This window comes from Penicillium arizonense, assembly GCF_001773325.1.
Source record: "Penicillium arizonense strain CBS 141311 chromosome Unknown PENARI_contig002, whole genome shotgun sequence".
Classification (NCBI taxonomy): domain Eukaryota; kingdom Fungi; phylum Ascomycota; class Eurotiomycetes; order Eurotiales; family Aspergillaceae; genus Penicillium; species Penicillium arizonense.
Genome location: NW_019173279.1, coordinates 1,356,422 through 1,382,877, shown reverse-complemented (window position 1 = coordinate 1,382,877; position 26,456 = coordinate 1,356,422). Strand labels below are relative to the sequence as shown.

The following is a 26,456-nucleotide window of genomic DNA, read 5'->3' as shown; positions in this document are numbered from 1 at the left end:
CAAGCCATAGGGATAAGGCTAGAGACAGGTCTTTTGAATCACAACGTGCAGCATTTAAATGTTCAATTCAATCGTTGACAAGTTCCTTTTAGCCACATTCTTTCTTTCCCTATAAATATCTTTGGAGACGTTTAGCTGGGCCTATGACTTGTTAGGTTTCCTGACTTAGGGCCAAAGGGTCACGTGCATCACATCGAAGTTTGGAAGGTGGTACTTGGATTGAAAACGGCTACGATAAGACCTTCCTGCCATGGGATAAGAGTATATCGTACTATTTTATATGAAATGAAAGTCTCTCAATATGTGCCATCTCGCGTCTCGTGTATATATTATCTGCAGTTACAGTCCCTCAGGCATGAAGGCACTCTGTTAGACTCGGACATCGCCACGTGCCACACCTTGCTTCTTGGAGGAAGCGATAGCTTTGTTTCTCACCACTGACGTCTTACATGCTTTAATCCCGGAGTTGAATTGATCATCAATTTGCTCAAGCGTCAAGGAAGCAGTCTCCGGTACCAGCAAGAACGTCAACACCGCTATCACGACAGTAACTCCAGAATAGAAGTAACCGACATTAGGGCCCATGTCTCCATAGTATGGGCTGAGCATGTAAGGAGTCCAGAATGTTGCGCCAAAGGTGAATATACCATAGAGGATCGTTGTGCTTGCTTGCCCATAGGTGCGAAGCGAGACACTATGCATTTCAACGGCGGATAAATTAGCAGTTGCTGCAATAGTTCCACCAAAGACAAAAGCCCACAGGCAAAGAAGAACAACCACCACAATTTTTGCAACATCGTCCATGCCAAGGGCTGTATTGACGGAGGAAAGAACAAGCATACAGGTGGCCATGACGATGTAACCTGATAGACTGGCAACTCTTCTTCCGCCATATTCGACAATAAACGGGCCAAGGAATGATCCTCCTAGGATACACAGGCCGATGATGACGTTTATCAGATATGGGTTCTGGATGCCAACGCCTTTTAGAAACAATGCAGCGTATGGTTGCACAAACTGAATGCCGGAGATAGTGAGGCCAACCATAATAAAACCAGATATCAAGGTGCGACGGATGTGCTTCTTGCGGTAGATATCAAAACAGGAGACCTTTTTCGCGTGCTCGCGCTCTTTTTCAAGATTCGCTTTGATTTTATCAATCTGAGCCGTAATGTCGGGCGAGTATGGGTTTTGGCGATAAAGCACACAGAATGATTGGCGCGCCTCTTCTTCTCGGCCGTGGCCCATAAACCAGCGAGGAGACTCGGGGAACATCAAAATTCCAGCACCGAGAATGAGACCCAACGGGATCTGGCACAGGATGGGTGTTTTCCACTGCCAGTCATTATGTGGCTCCAGTCGGGCAGACCCAGCACAGACTGCGGAAGATGCAACATTCCCCATGGCAAGCCCGACATTGTAAAGGCCCAAGGAGATGCCACGCTTGCTGGCAACAATGCACTCCGAGCTATATGTGACACTGGATGCCATGAGCTGACCAACGCCCACTGCACTGATGCACTTGCACACCATATAGTGAAGAAAGCTTCCACCTGTGCCAAGCATTCCAGCAGCACCAATGATAGCCAGCATGCATCCAACCTGGATAGCGCCCCTGCGTCCAAAGCGATGGCTCGTCAAGGCTGAAACCCCACCCCCGATAGCAATGAACAGATAGCTCAGGCTTATCAGGGATTGCTGTAGTGGTGTCAACGAGCAATCCTCGATCCTGATGTATGTATTCGGATCGAGAACTCGCTCGCAGGTTCCGAATGCTCGTTTGTAGGACGGCATGATCAAGACGGTGCCGGAATAGCCATTGTCGAAATTTGCGATCCACGCGGCAAATGCGGCCCATAACGATACGCGTAACATGGAGCCAGTTGTACTTGGGGCTTTTTCTTGTGCAGCGGTCGCGGCATCAGCAAGCGTGTCGTGGGAGTTGATCTTGGACTCGGCTTCTAATCTTGGGAGTTGGACCCCCATTTTGGTATAGACTGAGGAATATATAGAAGCTAAGTGATGAAAGAGCGGTTTGGGATGTCGATACGACAGAAGATCGACGGAGATCCGTGGCATATAACTCTTTGATAAGTGCCTGGCTAAACTGAGTTTCAGCATTCTCCTTGCATACCAGATCTGCAACGTACGTACACTATTTGTCATAAGGAATTCTAGCCAACTGGACTACCAATTATGAATCGATTTGAGAACAAGTGCTTTATCATTTATTCTTCACAACTTATGGTGAATCTGGATAAACCCACTTGATGATATCACCGTTGAAAGTAGAAAGAGTCGAGCATTTTCGAACAACCACTATATTTTTCATATTGAATAGAAAGTGCGCGTGAGGACCGTAGATGAACGGATTGAAATTCTTTGGATTCAAACCTGCTGTGGCCTGGAAACTGTGGTACATGGACTCAGAACATTGTGAACTGAAAATTAACCGACTCCTTTGGTTGAGGAACCTGTCGTATTGCTCTTTTTATACCTATCCACAATACATCAAACATGGGTTTTTGAGGATTCGAATTCTCATGCTTCGTCGCCATTGCTGCCTTCAATTATTTTGGGGTATTAAGGGACATTCAAGACATGTATGCAATGAAGTTCGCGGTAGATTGAGAGATCATCAGTGGATCTTACTGAGCCTAAAGTCCCGAATTAGGTTTGTCCCGGACCGAAATGATGTAGGTCCCACATGTTAAGCATAAATTATGAAAATCATCAGAGACGCGATTCCCGTGGTCTTCGCTTCAAATTCATACACCTCAAATACAGTAGTATGGTCTGTTTTCAGGGCTAAATAGACCTACCTGGACTGCAGAAAGGTGCAGGACTAACCAAACTTTAGAATGAAAGGAGTACTTCACCCTACTAAGGTAAGCAATACATAAAGCCCTTCCTATTCACAATAAATCGTGTAGGTATACAGCACAGTGGCAAATTTTGCGGGACTCATACCACCCTGACGCGCCGCAGACTGCTATCAAGATAGCATGGTATATTGACCAGACCCGATCTTGTTTCTGCGGCAGATATTATACCCGCAATCTTCAACATTTTTTTTACATGTCTGAGATATGCAGGCTTGAAGGGAATGCACGTGGGTTTGGTGATGAATGTGAGATAATGACTCACGGTAAAGCATAGTGTAAACCATTTGCTGCGTGTTCTGTTACAACAGAAGGCCATAGATGTTATACAGTGCCACTGTTGAAATATTGGACCCTCTCTACACGAAACCTCGAAGCGAGTATACCGTTTCATGTATTGTTTTCTATCTGATTTAGACTCTTTTTTTCGCCTGTTTTTTGCCCATTTTTAAGTGTCTTAGGCTTGAGTTGTCTAAGGATGGTATTACGTAAGGGGCGGGGTGTGGAAGACTTATGGTCCATGACTGTATCACGCAAGGACATGACTTAAATATGGATCTGCCAGGATATATCGTCCTCATACTTCATCCAAATTAATGGCAGATACACTTAATTGATTGAAGTCATGATTAAGTTTACACCTATTTTAGAGTCAAATAGTATAGTGCTTACTTCTAACACAATCGAGCAGCGAGATATCTGCCCAAATGTCGCAATTCAAGTACCTCCAGATAGGGCATAGTTTGTGTCACGTGCCAACGAAACCAGGACGACGACTCCACCCCAACTTGCGACAGAGAAGCATAAGATGGAGCTCAAGACGATTCTGATCCTTACCGCAATCTATATTGGTAAGAATAACCTCCGCCATATACCTTGTTTGCTCTTTGCAATCAGAGTCCCGTGGCAGCATCATAAAGAAAGTATCGAAACTGGAACTGACCCCTCATAGCTGTCCGCGTATTCCTCAAAACTCGAAACTCTTCAGCACCCATCATGGCCCACGGAAAGGTCTCCGAGATCGACAAGTAAGAGAACATGTCCTCCACGCAGTTAATGTCCAGTTCTAACATGCGCCACACAGCGCCGTCATCTTCAAAGCCCTCACCTCCTCCGGCCCCGTCGTCGTCGACTTCTTCGCTACGTGGTGTGGTCCCTGCAAGGCCGTTGCCCCCGTCGTCGGAAAGCTCAGCGAGCAATACCCAAACGTTCGGTTTATCCAGGTGGACGTGGACAAGCTGCAATCCGTGGCAAAGGACCTGAGCGTGAACGCCATGCCCACCTTTGTGGTGTTCAAGGATGGCAAGGAGGTTGAGCGTGTTGTTGGTGGAGACATGAAGAAGCTCGAGGCCCATATCAAGGCGATCACTGCATAGTTGCTTTTCTACGGTCAACGAGATGAAGTGTCATATCAAGAATCCCGAAAGGCCCCGATTCATGCTACATGTATCGGGAAATACTCGTTCCACTCTACGCATAACTTATGAATCACGAGTGAATCTTGTGACATACAATATTAGAGATGCACGTGTGCACCCAAAGTTTAAAGTACATAGATCGGAAAAATGGTGCGAATCGTCCCTATCAGAACCACGGACATTGTTTCAGATAACAAGGCGAGCTTGCAGCGCATTTTATTGGGTACAGGTCTCGTGGGAGGTATTTTGGCTAACGATTGGTGGCCCAACTCCGAGTATGCAAGGCAGTGCTTCTACCCTGCAGCATGTTGGTTGGGTACCATACCGCAAAGCATACAACTCTTGTTCGGTCAGGAATGTATGGGCTTTTTTGGTACAATCTAGTGAATTGATGCTGTTGTACAAGATATCGAAATCTAGGCCTCCACCTTCTCAGTATCGTAATAATCATCATTGTTTGCCTCGGAAATTATATACATACCACCCCCAACTTGGGCCGAGGATATCCCGAGAGGCTAACCATATTGGTCCAGGCGCAACGGCTTCGCAAAGTAAAGAACTGCCGTTTGATGCAATTTTTATTTTATTTTTCGTGACTTTTAATGCAACCCAATCTGAAATCAGAGTGTTATATGGCTAGGTGTCTATTGTAGAAGAATATTAAGACTCTCGACTTGGTGAGGACGAAGTGGAACTAGGGTCTCTTGAGATTCACGTCGCTCTATACATCTTCATCCTAGGATCGCAATGCGGAATTTTACTAGTACCATTCATTCAATAATATCTAATTCAGGAATATCCTTGTTCTACATGTAGTTCAATGTGTATCTTAAACTTTCCACCCCCGTAATGTGGCAGAGATGCTAATTGGCTCTCTCTTAACCCCAGATATCCTTCGGAAGCAACTCCGCGAGAAACCACGCTCTAGAACAAACTAGTTCCCAGCCATTATGTACAATTTATAATCCAATCTGCATGCCGCATCAGGAGTCAACATGACTCGTGTTGACTGTGCTTGGGCTTAAACCCTTTTCGGACTCCGTCCGCTTGGCATCTTCGAATATGGTCACTCCACCGCGGAACAAGCCGTCCGTGGCCACTCCCCCACCTCTGCTTGCCAGTAATTTTTCCTGCATGCGCGTGGCAGCCATGCTTCGAAACGGAGATAATTCTTCTCCGACTCGGTGAGTCACCTGCCGATCCTCCCCAACACTGCCCTTTCGTGATGGACCCTTGTATGATTCAAGCGAGTCTCAGGGAGTTGCGAGATGGCTCGTTGGAGCCGAGTGGGTACTAAGTAGATGGGTTTAATGTTACCGGACTTAATACAAGGGCAGCTCGGGCTTGGCTCCCAGATCTTTTTTTCCCTAGGCACTTTTTTCCTGCTTCAGCGCAGATTTCGTTTCAGGGGAATCTGAGGTCGTTTTTCGGATTTTGTCTTCTCCAATCATTCTTGTTTCCTCCAACACGCGCTCAGACTGCCATTTTCGAGTTTGAAGAGAAGTGATATCAGGGGGGTGGTGATCTCCCTGGTGAACCAGAGAGTTGGCGATCTAAGTTTAGTTGCTCAATCAACAGACTGTTCCTCAAAGAAGAGACTGCTATCCACCAACAAATTGTGAATCAGATCGAGGAGTAGGTAGCACGAGCCCAAACCCAGGCGTATACACACGCCCAATATACTCGATGTCACCGTCACCAAACATCGATGTCGTTGATGAAAAGCTAGTCATGGAGACAAGTAGAAAGTCAGACGTGGACGAGTTGGAGACACATAGCTATGGACGACAGCTCGAAGAAGTTCGCATTGCCAACACGCAGGCCAACACCCCACTACAGGGGGGCGTCGATGTTGAACAGGCCGAGCAAGAGTTCTCAGAACTGAACAGACAATTCTCCAGCTCGCATCAAGCTCGCAGATTATCGCAACAAGCATCTCGAGCTTCCAAGTCCGGTGCCACTGCAGATGTCGAAAAAGCTACGAGCTCTACTGAAACAGATGAGTCATGGGACTTGGAGACCGCTCTTCGTGGCCAACATGCCGCCGAGGAAGAAGCTGGAATCAAAGACAAGCATATTGGTGGGTGCTTCTTGGCCTTGGAATGAGAATGAGACATGGTGCTGACTGCTCGTAGGTGTGATCTGGGACAACCTCTCTGTCCGCGGAGTCGGTGGTGTCAAGACAATCATCAAGACCTTCCCAGATGCCATTATCGATTTTTTGAATGTTCCGGCGATGGTCATGGATATTTTTGGGTGGGGGAAGAAAGGACAAGAAGTTAACATCCTTAAAGACTTCCGGGGTCTTACACGACCAGGCGAAATGGTGCTGGTTCTTGGACGTCCCGGTTCAGGCTGCACGTCATTTCTGAAAGTGATCTCGAATCAGCGTGTTGGATACACTGGGATTGACGGAGAGGTCCTCTATGGTCCTTATGAACACGACGTCTTTGCCAAAAGGTTCCGTGGAGAATCTGTGTACAACCAGGAGGATGACATCCATCAGCCTACCTTGACAGTCAAGCAAACTCTTGGCTTTGCTCTCGACACAAAGACCCCTGGGAAACGGCCATTTGGAGTTTCAAAGGCCGAGTTCAAGCAGAGGGTAATCGATACACTGCTGAAGATGTTCAACATTGAGCATACAGCAAACACTGTGATCGGTAACATGTTCATTCGCGGTGTCTCTGGAGGTGAGTCTTGGGAACGAATAATCTCGCCAAGCAATATAATCTAATTGAAACAGGCGAAAGACGTCGTGTCTCAATTGCAGAGATGATGATCACTTCAGGGACTGTTTTGGCCTGGGATAACAGCACTCGCGGACTGGATGCTTCGACTGCCCTCGACTTCGCCAAGTCCCTTCGCATCTTGACCAACATCTACAAAACAACCACTTTTGTGTCACTTTATCAAGCGTCTGAGAACATTTACAAGCAGTTTGATAAAGTTCTTGTGATTGACAGCGGCCGTCAAGTATTCTTCGGACCAACATCTGAAGCAAGAGCATACTTTGAGGATCTCGGATTCCGCGAAAAGCCTCGTCAAACCACTCCCGACTACCTGACAGGAACTACCGATCCTTTCGAGAGAGAATTTAAGGATGGAAGAAGCGCCGAAGATGTACCTTCGACACCAGAAGCGTTAGCCGAGGCTTTCAACAAATCTGTGTACAGCGAAAGACTGGACCAAGACATGAAATCTTACCGCGCTCAAATTGCACACCAGAAGCAAATTCACGATGACTTCGAGATTGCCAACAAGGAAGCAAAGCGCAAGTTTACTTCTGACTCGTCTGTCTATTCCATCCCATTCCATATTCAGATCTGGGCCTTGATGCAACGCCAATTCCTCATCAAATGGCAGGACAAATTTGCCATGACCGTTTCCTGGATTACCTCTGTCGGTATTGCTATCATCCTCGGTACTGTGTGGCTCAATTCGCCAGCAACTAGTGCTGGCGCGTTTACCAGAGGTGGTCTTTTGTTCATCAGTCTGCTGTTCAACGGATTCCAAGCCTTCTCCGAACTTGCGTCGACTATGATGGGTCGCTCAATCGTTAATAAGCACCGATCATTCGCTTTTTACAGGCCTAGCGCCCTATTCATCGCGCAGATTATTGTTGACACCACATTTGCGATTGCAAGGATTCTGGTCTTTAGCATAATCGTGTACTTCATGTGTGGATTGGTCCGCGATGCTGGGGCTTTCTTCACATTTGTCCTGATCATCCTCGAGGGCTACGTGACAATGACCGTTTTCTTCCGGACAGTGGGCTGTCTCTGTCCTGACTTTGATTCCGCTCTCAAATTTGCTTCGGTCATTATCACCCTTTTTGTCTTGACCTCCGGATATCTTATTCAGTGGTCCGGTGCTCAGGTGTGGTTACGATGGATTTACTATATCAATCCCTTCGGTCTTGGGTTTGCATCTTTGATGGTCAATGAGTTCAAGCGACTGACTATGACGTGTACGACGGAATCCCTCGTTCCCACCGGTCCTGGCTATGGTGATATTGCACACCAAGTTTGTACTCTGGCTGGAGGCGAGCCTGGGTCGGCAATTATCCCGGGATCTAACTACGTCGCACAGACATTCAGCTACATGAAGGGTGACCTTTGGCGAAACTTCGGTATTATGATTGCCCTTATCATCGGCTTCCTTGGTACAAATCTGTACTTTGGTGAAATCCTTCAGTTTGAGGCAGGTGGTAAGACTATCACTTTCTACCAGAAGGAAAACGCAGAGCGAAAAGCACTCAATGAGGCTCTGATGGAAAAGAAGGCCAGCAGGCAATCCAAGACTCTTGATATGGGTTCCAACTTGGATATTACCTCGAAATCCGTGTTCACTTGGGAAGATGTCTCTTACGAAGTGCCTGTTCCCTCTGGTACTCGACGTCTTCTTAACTCTGTCTACGGCTATGTCCAACCTGGAAAGCTGACAGCACTTATGGGTGCCTCAGGTGCAGGAAAGACTACACTGCTGGATGTTTTGGCCGCGAGAAAAAACATCGGTGTTGTCAGAGGTGACATTCTTGTCGACGGCAAACCCCCTGGCACTTCGTTCCAACGAGGCACGTCTTATGCCGAGCAGCTTGATGTTCATGAAGCTATGCAGACCGTACGAGAAGCGCTACGTTTCTCAGCCGATCTACGCCAGCCGTTCGAAACCCCGCAATCCGAGAAGTACGCCTATGTCGAGGAAATTATTACCCTTCTGGAACTGGAGAACCTGGCAGATGCAATCATTGGCACTCCTGATACTGGTCTTTCAGTAGAAGAGAGAAAGCGGGTTACCATTGGTATCGAATTGGCCGCGAAGCCTGAGCTTCTTCTATTCTTGGATGAACCTACCTCTGGTCTGGACGGTCAGTCTGCCTGGAACATTGTGCGTTTCCTTCGCAAGTTATCAGCAGCAGGTCAGGCTATTCTCTGTACAATTCATCAACCAAACTCTGCACTTTTCGAGAATTTCGATCGTCTTCTACTGCTCCAAAGAGGAGGCGAGACCATCTACTGCGGTGACATTGGTGACGATTCTCATATCTTGCTGGACTACTTCCGCCGCAATGGCGCCGATTGCCCCGCGGACGCCAACCCTGCCGAGTGGATGCTTGATGCCATTGGTGCGGGCCAAACACGTCGGATTGGAGACCGTGACTGGGGTGATATCTGGCGCAGTTCTCCGGAGCTGGAGGAGCTCAAGCAAGAGATTGTCCAAATCAAAGCTAGCCGTGCTCAATTCGTTCGGGAGCACAAAGACGAAGCCGATGTGGAAAAAGAGTATGCCTCGCCTCTCTGGCATCAAATAAAGGTTGTTGGTCGACGAACCAATCTCGTCTTCTGGCGCTCCAAGAATTACGGATTCACTCGCCTTTATACTCATGTTGTCATTGCTATCATCACGGGTCTTGCTTTCCTTAACCTGGATGACTCCCGGTCGTCGCTGCAATATCGCATCTTCGTCATCTTCAACGTGACTGTCCTCCCAGCTATTATCCTCCAAATGGTCCAGCCGCGCTATGATATGTCCCGTTTGATTTTCTACCGCGAGTCAGCCTCGAAAACTTACAGCCAGTTCGCATTTTCGCTCTCCATGGTCATCGCTGAGATGCCCTACAGTATTCTGTGCGCTGTCTGTTTCTTCCTCCCTCTGTACTACATCCCCGGATTCCAGTCCGACTCCAGCCGAGCCGGGTACCAGTTCTTCATTATTCTAATCACAGAGATATTTTCCGTGACTCTGGGCCAGATGATCTCGGCCCTGACACCCAACAGTCTGATCGCATCTCAGATGAATCCACCCATTACAATCATCTTCTCTCTGTTCTGTGGTGTGGCAATCCCCAAGCCCCAAATGCCAGGCTTCTGGCGTGCGTGGCTGTATCAACTCGACCCGTTCACTCGCTTGATCGGAGGAATGGTGGTCACGGAACTACACGGGCGTGATGTTGTCTGTTCGGCAGCTGAGTTGAATCATTTCCAAGCTCCCTCCAACCTCACCTGCGGTGAATATATGAAGCCATTCTTTGAGAATGGTGGTAACGGCTATCTTGTCGATGAGGCCACGCAAGCTTGCAAGTACTGTGCGTATAAGGTTGGCGACCAGTTCTATGCGGCATTTAGCATGTACTTTGATCACCGATGGCGGGATCTGGGCATCTTTGCTGCGTTCATCGGGTCCAACTTGATCATCTTGTTCCTGGCGGTAAGTGGACTGGCTCTTTATCAATTTGAATCTGGGGACGCTTTTACTAATCCGAGTTTGACAGTCCCGTTTCCTGAACTTCAACCGCCGATAATGCCAGAGTTGACATGCTGGTAAATGTAGAAGGTGGTGAGAAGAAGGATACACAATAATGTTATTTTAAAAAAGTTCGTAGACTAGAATTGCAGATGTCCCAAATATTAATACAAAAGCGCTTGTTTTCTCTTTTATTTGAGCTTTCAAACCAAAACAATCACACACAAGTTGTCTGGGGGATCTTCCTCTCCGCATCACCCCGGATTCTCGACCCCCACGCACTCTAGCCCTAATTGGAAGGTCAAGTACGATCAGCGCCATTCTCGGTATAACCCCTATTCGTATTGAAATACTCGGCTATGGTGGCTTGCAATGTACAGCACACAATTGGATCAACTTAAAGAACCAGTGCAGCGGCAAGATCTCCGAGTTCTCGGACTTACACCGACAGCAACATGCAGCAAGTACACTCCGTGGCAGGCAAATCTTGGCCACCGGCCAGACTTTGTGGCGCAACCTAGCACGCCCCCAATCACTCATTCTGGATGAATTGCGGTGCAATCCAATTGTGCTACTCGTCCGCCAAGACCAAGCCTCCTCCGTGGGTTGACTGATCAGCGCATGATACAACTTTCCTTGGCGTGGGGAAGATGCGTAGAGCTCCCCGCAGATTGGCAGTCTTTTTCTTCTGCCTTTTTAGCTTTGAACGTGGGGGAAGAGAATCAGCTTCTCTTCGGCGACTTTGGAGATGTAAAGCAAGGGGCGCATGCGATGCTCGGGATTCTCCCTTTGTTATACATCTACGCCCTTATTTCTCATTCATCCCGACCACTTATATATCTTGATACATTCCGATTTTATTGATACCCCGTTGATTCCACTTCTATACTAAGAACATCTATCCACTATGGCGGACAATGTCCCCTCCGAGCCAACGTCTGGTTCAAAGGCCCATATCGCCGAAGCTCCCACTATCGTGCATGCAGAGAGTAACCAAGAGCAAAGCAAATTCAAATCTGCCAAAAATGCCGACGGGGATACAGCCATGGCGCTGTTCGATGATCCGGACGAGCTCCACGAAGAGGTTGATCCTGCAGAAGCGAGGAAGCTATTGTGGAAGATTGATTTTATGATTCTGCCCTATCTGGCCGTTTGCTACGCTTTCTTCTACATTGATAAGGTTGGTGCTTGCACGCTCTTGAATTTCGGAGGATAATTGGTCTAATGTGCTAACACATACTTGCATGGGAACAGACAACCCTAAGCTATGCAGCAATCTTTGGTATTCGTGAGGATCTCAATCTTCATGGAACACAATATAGCTGGCTGAGCAGTGTTTTCTACTTTGGATTCCTGGTTTGGGCATTCCCGACGAATTTCTTGATGCAGCGTCTTCCAATCGGTATGGTCCTCGCATGTCAATCCAACAGGGATCAATCTGACCAAACATCTTAGGGAAATATCTGGGCGCCAATATTTTCATGTGGTACGTTGAACATTATTATTATTTAACTATATGCTGATGTACTTCGTAAAGGGGTGTGTTTCTCATGATCCAAGCTGCCTGCAACAGCTTCGAGACTCTCGCCGTCCTTCGAGCCCTCGGTGGTGCCGCCGAAGCCTGCGCGGATCCTGCCTTTATGCTTATTACAAGTATGTGGTACACACGTCGCGAACAGCCCGTACGTATTGGATTGTGGTATACAGCCAATGGACTCGGTATTGCGCTAGGTGGGCTGCTAGGATACGGAATTGGCCAGATTCGCGGTGCGCTGCCATCTTGGAAATATGAGTTTATCGTAATGTGAGTTGGTATCATGCTCTCGTTCTATTTTGCCTTTTGTCTTGTCCTTTTTTCTCTTCCATCTTTCTCGTCATGCTAACCAATTTCAGTGGTGCCCTCTGTGCTTCCTGGGGCATTATTATGTTCATCTTCCTACCGGACTCCCCAGTCAACGCTCGTGGTCTGACCAAGAGAGAGCGCCGTATGGCTGTTGAGCGCATAAGAGAAAATCAGACTGGTGTTGAGAACAAACATCTCAAGCCATATCAGATTCTTGAGGCCTTTAAGGATTATAAGCTCTACATGTTTTTCATTCTGGGTCTTGTTTGCAATGTCCCCAATGGTGGAATCTCGAACTTCGGCACTATTATCATTCATGGGTTTGGCTATTCAACACTGGTGACGAGTCTCATGCAGGTAAGAAGTTCCCTACCCCCATAACTAGTATCATTTTGTCTATTTTGAGCCTTTCTTTGCACATGCTATGCAACGCTAACAAAATGCATGTCAATAGATCCCTTACGGATTTATCATCGCCATATCCATCCTCGCATGCGTCTATCTGAACGACCGCTTCGAAAACCGACGATGCATATTCGTGCTCATCTTCTTGATTCCAAACTTGGCTGGCTCTTTCGGTCTTCGATTTGTTCCAGTCCAGCACAGTGTGGGCCGCTTGATTTGCTACTACCTTACTGGCCCATATAACGCTGCATTTGTACTCGTCTTGAGTATGCAGATTGCCAACACAGCTGGTGAGTGGCATATACCCATTTTTATGATATCATTTTGCTGATAAGCCTAGGTCATACTAAAAAGGTCGTCACAAACGCCGTTCTGTTCCTGGGTTATTGTACCGGAAACATCGCCGGTCCATTCTTCTATAAGTCTGAACAATCGTATGCCATCTCTTGCGGAACATCCCTGCCTCTACCTCACTAAGAAAACATCTAACTTGAGTTATAGACCTACTTACGAGCTTGGAATCTGGTCCATGATTGTCTCGCACTTGATCGAAGCTGTCTTGATCAGTATTTTGGGTCTACTACTCCGCTGGGAAAACCAGAAACGCGATCGCCTTCAGTCCCAGATGGAGGGTGGTCTTGAGGGGAGAGATTTGGATGCGACTGCGTTCTTAGATTTGACGGATCGTGAAAACATGAAGTATGTATCTCCCCGTATCCTTCCTTTCCTTTGGGATCTCGCTAACCATGATTCCGATAGCTTCCGATACATCTATTAGACGTAGATTTTGTTTCACCTTGATCCTTGACTGTTCACAAGTTCTATTGTTGATGATATAATCTACATGAAGAGTTATATTATGTGAAATGATTGTTCTATTAAAACATATTGCAAAATGGATATCTTGTAAATCTAAACAGACCTATATTATTTAGTTCCCGAGTTCGCCTCCTCGATATTGTGCTTCCCGACAATCGTAAGGAAAACCTGATCAAGACTAGTCTGGCTGACAGAATAGTACTGGACACCCAGTAACTCTTTGTTCGCCTCTAGACAAGAGAACAAATTGCCAATCCCGCCGTTCCCTCTCTTCATTACAGTCGAAGACTCAACCTTCTGACCATCGCGTCCGAGATCAAAATGGATCTCATCTTCGGTAATAGACTCAGTGCCATGATTTGACACCATATCTGATGGTGACTCAGTGGGTACACTGAACCGAAGCTGACCGTGATACGTCTTCTGCTCAACCACAGCTCCAGGGAGAGTACTATGCACCCATGTACGCATACGCTCCATATCTTCGTCGGATGTATGAGGAGCTTGTGAGTGAACAAGGTGAACATGATACATATTGCCGTATTTGGAGCGGAGATAGTCCGTAGTACCAAGAGCGAGCATACGCTTCGCGATGATGCCAGCACGACTCGCAAGTGCATCTGCCTCTTCCATGGAATGCGTGGTCAGAACAATAGACCGACCTGGTGCGACGGCCGCTAGTGTCTTCCACATGACTCGTTTTGAGGCGGCATCCATGCCGGAAGACGGCTCGTCGAGGAGGAGCACGGTGGGGTTTCCCATGAGTGCTATTCCAAGGGATAGCTTGCGCTTGTTGCCGCCCGAGAGCTTCATTGCCATGCGATGCTGGAATGGTGTAAGTCCGACGGCTCGGATAACTTGCCTCACGTTGTGATCGACATCCGAAATGCCGCGGATTTGAGCGTAGAATCTGAGGTGCTCGATGACGGTCATTTGGTCCATTGCGTCAAACTGGGGGCAGACGCCTAGGTTTGAACGGGCGATTGCGCGGTTCTTGGTTACAGAGACGTTCTCGACAAAAATGTCGCCTCCTCGTTCGGAGGGCTGGATGTCGCCTCGGATTAGACTGATTGTTGTTGTCTTTCCGGCACCGTTTGGACCGAGTAGAGCGAATACTTCGCCTCTACCGACTCCAAATGTGACATCTTCGACTGCCACAAACTTTTTGAAGGACTTTGTGAGGTGTAACACTCGAAGCCCATCTTGGCAGTCTGTGACTCTGGATAGCTCGTTGGCGACGTCTTCGTCCATCTCCTTTTCTTCGACGTCTTCAGACTTTGATTTTGATCTGAAGGTCACAAGTGCATTTCCGCCTCCATCAAACCATAAAAGCAAAGTAAACAGTACGAATGACTGGATTATCAAGTATAGTATAGGACCACCGTATACTGCGATATCACCAGGATAGGAAGCGAGCTCCTGGCCTTTACACAAGATCGAGAAGATGTTCAGCGCAGCAAACATAGCCCGCGAAAGACTTCCAATCGGCATGATAATTGACAAGGTGAAGTGTACGGTGGAAAGATAAGAGTCAATCTTGGCAGTCGGCGCGTATGTGAGGACAGACATGTAGCCGATGAAATAAATGAGAAAGAAGACGCACTGCATACCAGCAGCAAAGGCAAATGCTGCAAGCTGAGATTTGGCAAGAAGAGATACCAAATACGACAAGATAGTGGAGCAGAGGCCATAGAGGAAGAAGACCACGAAGAGATATTCAGCGTGGTACCATACATCCGACGCAGCTCGGAAGATGATGATTCCCAAAACGCTGGCTAGGAGAACAATGCAGAAGTCGAAGCAAAGGTATGCAAGCCACAGGGGAAGCGGTCGCACACCATTGCTATAGTGCAAAGCGCGCACATTTCGCAGGCGTTCTATGGTTGGATAGAGAGCAAAGAGAGCGGGGTACACAGCTGAGGCTAGACCGAAGTAGACCAAAAGCTGAAGCATTTTGCCCACGTCAGACTGCCATGGAATGTCGAATGACTGATATTGGAACCCGATTGAGGTGTTAGACAAGAGATTACTCACGGCATTCTGTGTAAGCGCTGCGAGCGGGAAGTTATTGTTGTTACCCTTCCATGCGAAGGTTGGTTTGGAGGATGAGTCTCCAAGCCAGATTCCACCGGGTGTGACATTTGCTTGGTGAGTTTCAATGTAGTTCGTGAAGTCTGGGAAGCTCTCGACGAAATTGAAATAGCTAGACAGACTGCTGCTTTTCGAGCTGACCGCACCAGGCAAGGAATTAATGTAGCTGTCTAGCGCAGAGGAGAATCGACTCTGTGGACCGACGACTAGGTCAATGTCTTTGTATGAGCTCAATGACTTCGGGGCTGGGCTCATAAAAAGACTATCCCCAGAACATTTGGGCGCAGTTGCATCCCCGAGAAACAGAGTGACAAGGCCGGCAGCAATCACCGGAATCAAAAAGGCAGCGAGGTATGGGATGTAGTTGCGACGTAAGATGGTCAGACGTTTGATATACAAAAACCACGTTTGGCGCACCATGCTAATACGCTTTCCTGTCAAAAGTTGTGCGGTGCCATTTGCGTTCTCTTCCGTTAAATCCTCCGATTTTGGCTTTCCGTTGACAATATCAACACTTTCAGGTTGCACGGAGTCTTGAGGTAGTTCTTGGGCAACTTTGAGAAACACGTCTTCGATCGTTGGTCCACTGATGCGATATTCAGTGATGTTTTCCTTTTCAAGAACAGCAACAATTCTGGAAACGAGAGCTGAGTCTTGTACAGTATACACGGTTTCATCAAACTGGGTTTCCTTGGTCGTTCCCTTGAGTTGCAAGTCAATGTTAGAAGTAGATCCAGGGGGGTGATGAACATGAACGCGGTAACCCGATCCCAGACGGTGTTTTAGCTCTACTGTAGACCCTTGGGCTTCCAGGGAACCTTTTGATAGAATTACGATATGATCTGCGAGAAGTTCCGCTTCATCCAGGAAGTGAGTGGTGAACAGAATCGTTCTGCGTCCTCTCTCTGCTAGCAGGATGTCCCAGATCTTCCTCCTCGAGATTGGATCGAGACCAGAAGAGACCTCGTCCACACAACAAACAGTTGAGCCACCTGTAAACATCATCGCCAATTGAAGCTTTCGTTTTTGACCCCCGGAAAGGGTTCTTGATTGGGCGTTGGGCTTTTTTTGCAAATCACAGTCGGCAATGAGCTCCATCAGGGTATCCTGGCTATCACGTTTCTGAACGGTCTTGAGACCGTTGAAGATCTTGACATGCTCTTTGACAGTCAAGTTGTGCCAAAGAACATTTTTCTGGGGACACAATCCAAATCCACCTTCGCCGTTCCCATAATCAATTACAATCTCTCCGGATGAAATCTTGGTGAGGCCTGATATAGCATCAAGCGTTGTAGATTTTCCAGAGCCATTGGCCCCCAAGAGGACCATGATCTCGCCCTTAACAACGCTTAAGCTGAGATTGTTAACTGCAAATACACTCTGTCGCTTGGAACCGAATCGTCTGCCCACATTCCTATGGAACCAGCTTGGTTTGTATTCTTTCGAGAAACCATCAATGGTGAGGGCTGAGGAATTCCCCAGTGCCGTGGCTTGGCGGCTAGACGAGGCGGTTCCATAGAGCATCCGCTCCACCAACGCGGCGAGAATGGGGTAGACAATAATCTGCACAATCAGAAACACCCAAAGAGCGATACCCGGGATTGTCCAAGGATTATTGGGAGCCGCATGGACCAGGTTCGTTGGTAGGTTTTGTCTCTCCCATCGAGCCATAAACACTGAAAGGAACACATAGTTCATGGACGGAAACAGAAGACCAAGAATGATGACTGCGCCGTTAGTCTTGACGCCAGCAACCTGTGCTACAACCCCCAGCAAGAGGTTGGCTATTACCACGGAGATACCACTCAACTGTGCCTTTCTGAAGAAAGAAGCACCGAAAATTGAGAATGAAGACAGTGCCAATCCGGTAAAGAGATGATTGACGACCGTAATTCCTGCCGATGTTTTGCTAAACACGCCGTACTTCAGAATGATACCGGTGATAATCCAACCGGGTCCGTAGATGATGTCTAAAGCAAGATGGGCCGCAATGAAGCGAGCTGCTTGGGCTTTCCATTGGGAGGAACTCGGCAGCATGCAATCAATCAATTGACTCATGCCAAGTTCTCGTTCCATTGCAATCAAGCCTGTCAGCTGATATGTGACGCCAACCATTCCAATGAATAGCGCAATACTGATGATATTGATAATCGCGCTCATATAGCGCACCCGAATTTCATCTTGGCGTTGCTTTTGGGTCAATGAGGTGTAAGGGTACTCCATGATCTATGAATATCAAATCAGCGAATCCCAATGACAGTTGACATGTAATGATGACAAACCTCATCAGGAATACTCCCGTTATCCACAGCACCATTGGTTTGAATAATAGCGCGATCGATGGAGTGTTGAAGAGGGAGAAGATAGATCTCCTGGGCATTGGTGCTCGTTTCAGTATTGATGCGATCACCCAATGAACCATCAGCTCGAATCGAGTAATTCCATATCCCTCCTAGCCCTTCATTTGGTGATGAGTAGAAGACAGTCGCGGCTATACAAGATGATGTACCCCTGAGTGTGGTGCGACAGGTATCTCTGAGATCACTCTCGGAAGTTAAGGTCACAACTTGGTCCCCATGTTGTCGGGCAGGTTCTGCGACTTGATCAATGACCCGCTGTATATCGCCATCGATAAATCCATTGTTGACAAATACCAATTTGTCTCTCCCTTCACCAACGGATCCCAAGGCGCTGGTCAGAGATCGCACCGGCGTTGGGTTACCGATTCCATAGATAGATGGAGGAACAAAGAAGTTTCGCGCATAAGAACTGATTCGTTAATATCATCCATGTCATTCACCATGACAAGTACTCTCCGACATACATGATGGCAATAAAGATGACTGGCAAAACCAAAGCTCTAAGTGTGGTTGTTGCACTGGGGCGCACGAAGGTGATCAGCAGGTTCTTGACGGTCAGCGTCCAAACCTGCCTCAAAAATAGGTTGAACATCTCTGTCCGTATCCCAGTCGGTTTCAACGTGAGAACAGTGAGAAAAATCACAGCCCCCTGGCGGCGGCAGTCATCGATATTAATCTTAATCCCCGTTGACAAGGAGTGGCTTAGCGGACACGGGTAATCCTAAAATTCCCCGATCGGCTTTAGCGAGGCATGGCACATCGAATCCTTTAACTTGAATCGGACATCGCTTCGCGAATGTTCAGGCAATGCCGTGTAAGCGCCCAGACCCTTGGAAGGGCATGGCACCCCACAGCGGGCGTCGTCTCCTAGATGTTGTCCCGATCAGATGCTCCGATTCGGTGTCGCCAAGTGCCAAGCACGGAATTTTTCCTGTCTCTGTCTGGGGATGATGTAGGAAACGGTATATGATGTTGATAGGATGAAGACTAGAAAATATTGATATCTACAACACGTCTCATACGTGTGCATACAGTCTCTACACGAAACCCAGCTTCGAAGGGAATGTACCGTTTTATACATGGTTTTCACCTTCGGGCCTCTCTTTTCCCACACTTCTTTTGCCCATTTTCAAGTTCCTCCAATTCTGATTGTTTATATACAAGTGGGGAGGTGAAAGGGCTTATGGCCTATAACCCAGGTGCTCGCATGGCGGTAGATACCATGGTGTATATACACATAGACAAATGTAACTATCCATGGAGGGCTGCAGTTTCTTGGAGGACGAGATTACTTCGCCAACTGTGCTGATTATTCTGTATAACTACGTAGAATCCTATCCATCACATGTCTACGTAACTTAGAAACGCTTTATTACTCGGCTATATAAGGAGCTGCAATTTTCATATAAGTCTCCTGTTCCCTTCAAGCATACCACGGGAGGTAGACGTCGCTATCCATACCGGTCAGTCTGTTTCCTTCTCGTTCTTCTGGGTCCTGGGGTTATGCAACTCACTCACTTGAGCGGGTTTTATCGGCAGCTTTTGAGCCAATCTGACAGTCATAGGTATGGGAAGTAAATGCCGTTCTGAGATGAAGCGACGACGATTTATACACATTGATAGCCGATTGGATAAAAGGAAGCTGCAACTTCCTTTATTCCAATGGATCTTTCATATTCACAGGTTTCGGGGCGCGACCGACCTGGACCGATACATAGTTTACTCGGCGTTCCCTGCGGTGATTCCACGGAAGCGGAGGGCCAATGGCGGAACGACTTCATTCCCAAAGAGATTGCATGGGCATCTGGCCGCATGGCTCTCTCACCATCGTCTATAGGGCCGAGTGGTACTCCGCGGTGCAGTATATGTGGTGATGGCTTTTGAGGCGGCATTATTGAAGGAACAGTTGAAGAGATGCTCCTGACTGAGACCTTGACTTGGCAATTCATAGGACCATCTCGTTCAGTGAGACCACGGGCGTTGAGGTCGTGTTCACATTGTCAAATATTGAACGATCAGGCGGAACCTCCAGTGCGAACTGGAGAGTTCAATCTTCGACAAACAAGGAGACAGGAAAGTTGGGCCCGGTTGCAAGTGGGTTTGTCTCGACTCTATTAGGACCATCAGAGGCCAGTGTACTCCCGGCCGCACTGCTGAGGACGTCCTGCCAAAGATGGTTTCTATCGACGAGGACCTACTCTACGGCGGACTCGATGACCTGGGATCTGAACACACCGGAATTTACCGTTTCAACCTCATTTTATCGCCACCTAGTCTCTGCAATCTTATAGCAGTCAAATTAGATCACTTCCAAGAAAATTAAGAAGGGAAACCAGGACAGGGGAATGGATAGGGTGTATGAGTTAGGAGGAAAATAGAATGAAACGAGAAACTTATGCGGGCCAGTATCACCAAAGCTCGGCAAGAGGGTCGTTCACGTTATTGATCATGAAGAGGAAGGAAAAGAGTCGAGCTATCTTTATATTGACATTGCAAATGATCATTGGATGAGGCCAACCAGGTATATATATCGTATCAGCAGATGGATTGAAAGGGGTAGAACTTGAGATCTTGGGCCTCGCCTTGGGATGTTGACACTGCCATTGCTTTATCCAGTGCGACGCAGAGTCCAGCGTAGTATGTGCAAAACTTTGTGATTGTCACATTAGTTGTAATACGACCCAGTGACCAATGAGATAACACATTGAAATATTAGACAAGATCATGGAATATGCATCAGTGGTCGTTACTCGTTGTACAAGTCATGTACTCACGAGACGAGATGTAGTTTATGCGTTGCTGATCACGTAGCCATGCTAGGAGAGCTTTTGATTAGTCGGCAACTGCTGAAGAGCAACCCTTCCGTTAAGAGAATACGTTGAATGCCCTGGTTCTCGCCGCATAACTCAGCAGCCAGGTAAGACAAAAACAAGGCATTTCCTACTACAGTTTCATACTGTAGGAAGTTAATAACAAGCCTTCACAACCATGGAAATACCCAATGGCGCCATATTCCCCAAACCCTATGCGCAGGATGACAAGGGCCTTGGAAACGAAGCAATGTCTGCCGCGTTACGTTTCCATCCTCACCTCACTAATCAATCCTTAGGATGGAAGAGATCTCTACCTCGAAAAAGAATACTTCTTTAGCAACTACCTGAACTCAAAAACAGCCGCGGCAATTCTGATCAGCGCAAATGGGAAGAGGCATTCTTGACTCGCGAGGTTCCAGGGTCACATCGATACTCTTGAAGTGAGACCGGGTAATGGAAATGGCCTGAAAATCCTCATCTTGAGTGAAGGATGAGACACGCTTGTTCTTTTCAATATGTGTTAACGCGGCGCTTCTTTGCAGTTTGGCATGATCGTCCTCGGGATTGTATAACTGGGAGCCCCTGCCATCCTCAGAAGAAAAAGGAACAGTCATAAAATGCATCGTTGATGATTTTGAATGGAGCTACCATGCGTAAGACTAAAAGGTAATGAGAACCGAGGCCAGCCCTGCTACCTGAATTAGACTACCGTAGAAGTCTACCAGACTGAATAGTAAGCATCATTCCCCATAGGATGGTCGCGGCCAATCGCGAGACGGCAAAAGGTTAGCAAGGAATCGGCGGGTTATGCCTTGCCCGGTAATCGAACAGCGGTGCGAGATATCAGATGGCATGGGGCTTGAGTAGAAAGGCTCAAAGGGTGTATTTGATGTCGCAGTTTATGAACACAAATGAAGTACAAGATGTTAAATAGTAATACAGCCACTGTTATGCAAACGGGTGTCACGCCAGACGCCCTCTAAATCGATCACCGTCGTCGACCACCCTGGCCACCGCGGCCACCGCCCAAGAAAGCCTTCTTCTGACGGACATAGCTGGCCACAACGTTCTCGACACTGCGGCGGTCGTGCTTGCGGTTCCTATTGAGTAGGACCTGTTAGTAAATGTCCAAGCAGAAAAGTAACCAAAAAGTGAAGGCGGAGGACCAATCACGAACCTCATGTAATACAATCTCGCCCTTCTGCGCTTCTTCTCCGAACGTTGGACAATCTCCACACTCTGGACATTAGGACTGAAGACTTTGACTGACATCTCAACAGCAACGCGAGTGAGCTCGTTCCGCAGGAGGAACGAAGTCTCAATTCCGCGCAGCTTGATGCTCAGGACGACTCCGTTGAACGGATCGCCGTTCTTGAAGACCACCCGCACAATATCACCGGGCTTGACACTGCGCGCATTCCGTCGATAGTCGAACAAAGCTTGTCGCTCACCCTTGGGGTCGAGCTCGGCCAACTGTGATTCTGTGACTGCTGCGACAGGGTCCGGGCATGCTTTGCGGGCAGATGGCGGAGCAGGGTAGATCTTGAGGGGCTCCTTAGCTATACCAATTGACAACAGTCAGTTAAGCCTAAAACAGGACATTGGATTGGTGCCAACACGTACTAGGGTCCGGGCGGTAGTGAAGAGGAATCTGAGAGAGGAATTGCTCCGGGATGTTCTGGGGAAGAGGGATGCGTTGAGGCCTCTTGCTGTAGGCCGTCGAGATAAATCGGCGGTTGATAAAGGGTGTGATAGGCTCTGACGGCCTCATCAGGGACCTCAGACAGCCTAGCGGCCGCATTGCTGGTAAAGCCGCCATGGTTGTGATGGAGGATGTCAAGTCGAGAAAGTCGGAGTCGAGTTTTGGCTGGGCCGGACCGGCAGAATTTCCGCCAAGCCTCAAGTTTGCCCGTTCGGGTTGCAGACAACGCGATTCTTTTTCCCCGGCCGAAACACTCTTCCCTCGACCTCTTTTGTCTGTTGTTCTTGGCGAGAAATCACACCGAAAGTTCGGTCACTGCTATCCCTTACTGCATTATTCTATACACAACTTGCCGCTTACCTACAATGGCGCAAACCGCCGTCGGCAGGCTCTTCCGCCAGAGCACCACCAGCTCGGTATGCCAATCCATGCTGAGGCCATCTCAGGTCCGCAGCTTTGGCAATAAAGCAGGTATGTAGATATGCTTCTTGTGGTGTTATTCAGTTTCTCACAAGCGACGATTGGCGCAGCAATCCCAACTTTCACTTCAACACCCTCCGCCGAATTAAATGACGCCCTCGACCGCTTCCGACAAGAGCTTTTCATTCCCCTCGGGCTTCCTAAGCGACAGAGAAAGAGTATGTTCAAGGCGAAATACGCCCAAACATTGGAACATGACCCGATTACCGTGAAGATCAGCGAAAACGAAGAGTTCACCCTAACGCCGAAGAACAAGCACGAATTGCCATCTAAGAAGGATGCCATGGAAGTCCTCCACATGATGGTCGCGACCAAGAACTTCAGCAACCTTTTCCCATTCCTCAGCGGCCTCCGTATGTCGAACTACATCCTCAACAACGACCGATGGGAGTATATCATCCGCAAAGCCGGCCAGGCCGATAAGCTCGGAGCCGTCATTGAGTGCGCCAGACAGTGCTCCCGCACCGGTTTGAGTCTGAGCAACATGAACGTCGCTCGCCGTCTATTCTTCGAACTTCACCAGATGGCGCAGCGCGCGGACTACCAGGGCATAGAAGTCGTCAAGGCTTTGGATCTGGCAGAGAAGGCGGCCAGTTTGATGGACAGCCCCGAACACTCCGTCAGAGACGACAGTGCCAGTGACCCGAAGCAGCAGCCTTTCGTTATTGGTACGCTTTTGGAACTCAGTGCCGCTTGTGCTCTTGAAAACGAGGCCGCAAAGACCAAGGTCTCCGACTATGCTCGGAAGCTTGAGGCTGCTTGGGACCTCGGCAAGTTCACGGATGATTATCCCAGCCCCTCTGAAAAGCAAGCTCGGGTTGAGGAGAACCTCGCCGTTATTCATGGCATTGAGTTGGCCCATAAGCTGGAGAAGCCATCTCAATCGGTCCTTACCCTCAAGTCGCGCATGAAGCCGATTAGGGCTAACCTGGCTGAGCAGTTGAAGAGTGTTAAGAACAAGCAGGTGCTTAATGACAAGGTGGCTCAGCGGTTTATCTACTGGTAGTCTGACAAGCTGCCTGTCTTTTTCTTCTGTTATGGTCCTGATTGAGCCATATCGACATGTATATTAAACTATTCTTCTCAGATATTTTGGAGCTGGCACTTGTACTTCTCAAAATGGATAATTTATTTCCTAACACTTTTGATCACGCTAGGTGCAGGTGTAAGATGTTTTAAGATCAAACTTGCTAAAGATGCCGAAAAGGATTAGAATCGAGCAGGCTCGGAGGTTAATTACGTGTCTCCAATATGATGACGCTTAAGAGCACAATTCCAGGGTGTTGTCGGTACCAATGCGTGCTCTTCCAGAAAGAGAGGTGGTGCCATTGACAACAGCAGGGCCAGATACAGTAAGTTGACCCTCTTCCGCGCCGTCAGGGGAGCCCTCGGGGACATTTTTTAAAGTAATTTCCGTGCTACTCAACGGGGCGCCAAAGTGGCTGGGGCCAGTGAGGCATCTGTAGTCAAAGGCATTTGTCTGGGAAATGGCACCAGCAACCCCAGGTCCTGTCAAGGCATAAACAACCCGAGCGCCAGTGAAGATTCGAAGCTCGGTCAATTGCTCTGAAGTAAGACGAGCAACGGAGCTGCCATCAATGCGGTGGGAAATGCAAAGAAGGCGCAGGTTGTCCAGAGAAAGCTCGGCAGTAGGACCAATGCGAGCCAGCTGGCTGAAGAAGTTGTGGGTTGGCATATTTCCTGCATCTAAAGTCCTTGCTTGAAGCCAGCGACCGATAGAAGAGATAAGGCCAGTATGCGGGCGCATAATCTTCTCGTGGTAATCACTCATGGTCTGCGACGATGCAATAATGACTGTGGGAGACACACCAGCAGTAGCCAAAGCAAAGTCAACGGTCTCTCCAGCTACAGAATTCAGGGCGATGGAAGAGTTGGCAAAGAGCGCACCCATAGTCTGACATAGTGGATAAGACCGAGAAAGGGAGTCGATGGACAGGACAATATCGGTTGGAGTGAAGCGCTGGGTACGAGGCAGTGAAGAGTTCAATGCGCCAACAGCGGAAACAAGATTCTAGAACTTATTGTTAATGGTGCTGGTGTCAAAGAATCCTGGTGGTTCTTACCTCGGGCTGGAACTCAATAAACTGGCCTGATTGAGACGAAGAGGGCCAAACAGTGCTGACGGAGGGCGTCGTCGTTTTAGGGTCATACTCGGGAACCTCATAGCCAGCAAGATCCTTATGCTCCTCAACCAGTTCATGCCAAACCGCCACACTCAAGCTAGCATTGACGTCCTCGGGAACCTCGTTCCAGTCCATGTGTCGGTTGCCATACTTGGCAACCCAGAGGGCGAGTGAGAGCTGTTTGTTGTCCTTTGAGATAAGAGACAGATCGATAGACCCAGCTTCAGCAATGAGAACATCTGCCTTTGCCTGTTGCAAATGAGCAGATAATTTCTCTGCAGGAAGGTTGTGAGGCACAAGGACAGTCTTGAAACCGTAGAAAGCACCCGCTGAATGGCACCGTTAGCAATCAAGCTATAAAGTCTGAGTGGAATATATACCAAAAATCGCAGCTAGTAGCTCAATGGAGTCTGTCAGGCAAATAGCCACAGTCTTCGCATCGGCGCTCCGCAGATGACGACCGATAACGTTGATCTCTTGGGTGACTTGGTCCAAAGAGTGCTCGATAGCCTTTTTCCCCAGCACTGTATAGATCTTGCCTTGCTTGCCAGAGATGGTGCCATCTTCATTCAGAGCCCCACGCACAGCAGTCTTCCAAATATCACGCAGGTCACCTCGGCGGCCACCGGTCCATTTCGGTGCACCGGGATCCTTGACGTTCAGCCCGAATCGCAGGGGCAAACCATGTGGAGTTTCCAGACACCTGTATGTTGCGGACTCGCCCTGCTGGCGTATAGGGGATGCAGTAGATTGGCGAGCAAGAAGGAACGGATGGACATCGGGGTCTCGAGACGAAATCACAGAGTACACAGCAAAGGCAACAACAACACCAGCAACAACAGTGGTGTAAATGTTCCAATCGGCTAGTACATCAGCCACCAGAGTGTCCAGCCTTTCCACAATAGAAGCAGACATCTTGACCAGGTTGATGAAGTGTCAACAGAAGAACTATGACGTTGAGGGGCAGAGCTGATAAGAAGGTCGTCTAATTGGCTGAAGTCAGCTGCCCGGGTCAACCAAAAGCCCGCGAAACTCCTGATCTGCCAGCCACTTGGACATCAACATCAACATAACACAACATGGCTTTCTAATTGTCCCAGCTATGTGCATGCCAGACTACTAACTAGCAGTTCCTCGTCTAATTCTCACTCCAGGTAAGTGCTGGTCAATTTCTGTGAAAACCGTGAGTTCTCTCCCTGCCGAAAAAAATACAGTGCTTCAGTAGCTGATCTTAAGCTTCAGACTCCGTTTCA

The 26,456-nt window shown here is 48.2% G+C and overlaps 8 protein-coding genes across 8 annotated transcripts; 4 read left to right on the top strand and 4 right to left on the bottom strand.

The window, feature by feature from the left end:
* Positions 1-369: 369 nt before the first annotated feature.
* On the bottom strand, positions 370-1,986 carry PENARI_c002G08751 (uncharacterized protein; the record flags this gene model as incomplete). Its single annotated transcript, XM_022627744.1, has 1 exon — positions 370-1,986. One exon carries the CDS (start codon positions 1,984-1,986, stop codon positions 370-372), a length of 1,617 nt encoding a protein of 538 aa, XP_022492874.1.
* A 1,704-nt stretch (positions 1,987-3,690) lies between these two features.
* Positions 3,691-4,258, top strand: PENARI_c002G07870 (thioredoxin family protein; the record flags this gene model as incomplete). Its single annotated transcript, XM_022627682.1, has 3 exons — positions 3,691-3,733; positions 3,835-3,910; positions 3,967-4,258. 3 exons carry the CDS (start codon positions 3,691-3,693, stop codon positions 4,256-4,258), a joined length of 411 nt encoding a protein of 136 aa, XP_022492803.1.
* Positions 4,259-5,986: 1,728 nt separating this feature from the next.
* On the top strand, positions 5,987-10,616 carry PENARI_c002G07704 (putative ABC transporter; the record flags this gene model as incomplete). The annotated part of the gene is made up of 4 exons (XM_022627669.1): positions 5,987-6,380; positions 6,436-6,993; positions 7,047-10,510; positions 10,611-10,616. The coding sequence occupies 4 exons, from the start codon at positions 5,987-5,989 to the stop codon at positions 10,614-10,616; spliced, it is 4,422 nt and encodes a 1,473-aa protein (XP_022492490.1).
* An 837-nt stretch (positions 10,617-11,453) lies between these two features.
* On the top strand, positions 11,454-13,572 carry PENARI_c002G07463 (putative MFS allantoate transporter; the record flags this gene model as incomplete). Its single annotated transcript, XM_022627645.1, has 9 exons — positions 11,454-11,726; positions 11,801-11,948; positions 12,002-12,032; positions 12,084-12,350; positions 12,440-12,746; positions 12,844-13,084; positions 13,135-13,228; positions 13,296-13,493; positions 13,554-13,572. 9 exons carry the CDS (start codon positions 11,454-11,456, stop codon positions 13,570-13,572), a joined length of 1,578 nt encoding a protein of 525 aa, XP_022492169.1.
* A 149-nt stretch (positions 13,573-13,721) lies between these two features.
* PENARI_c002G01006 (putative ABC transporter) lies at positions 13,722-18,656 on the bottom strand (the record flags this gene model as incomplete). Its single annotated transcript, XM_022627201.1, has 3 exons — positions 13,722-17,930; positions 17,987-18,473; positions 18,529-18,656. 3 exons carry the CDS (start codon positions 18,654-18,656, stop codon positions 13,722-13,724), a joined length of 4,824 nt encoding a protein of 1,607 aa, XP_022492837.1.
* Positions 18,657-21,865: 3,209 nt separating this feature from the next.
* Positions 21,866-22,696, bottom strand: PENARI_c002G04908 (mitochondrial 54S ribosomal protein bL19m; the record flags this gene model as incomplete). Its single annotated transcript, XM_022627470.1, has 3 exons — positions 21,866-21,977; positions 22,055-22,436; positions 22,501-22,696. The coding sequence occupies 3 exons, from the start codon at positions 22,694-22,696 to the stop codon at positions 21,866-21,868; spliced, it is 690 nt and encodes a 229-aa protein (XP_022492955.1).
* A 248-nt stretch (positions 22,697-22,944) lies between these two features.
* On the top strand, positions 22,945-24,065 carry PENARI_c002G03733 (uncharacterized protein; the record flags this gene model as incomplete). The annotated part of the gene is made up of 2 exons (XM_022627384.1): positions 22,945-23,050; positions 23,110-24,065. The coding sequence occupies 2 exons, from the start codon at positions 22,945-22,947 to the stop codon at positions 24,063-24,065; spliced, it is 1,062 nt and encodes a 353-aa protein (XP_022492517.1).
* Positions 24,066-24,320: 255 nt separating this feature from the next.
* Positions 24,321-26,118, bottom strand: PENARI_c002G11470 (uncharacterized protein; the record flags this gene model as incomplete). Its single annotated transcript, XM_022627924.1, has 3 exons — positions 24,321-25,091; positions 25,144-25,532; positions 25,584-26,118. The coding sequence occupies 3 exons, from the start codon at positions 26,116-26,118 to the stop codon at positions 24,321-24,323; spliced, it is 1,695 nt and encodes a 564-aa protein (XP_022492244.1).
* Positions 26,119-26,456: the final 338 nt, after the last annotated feature.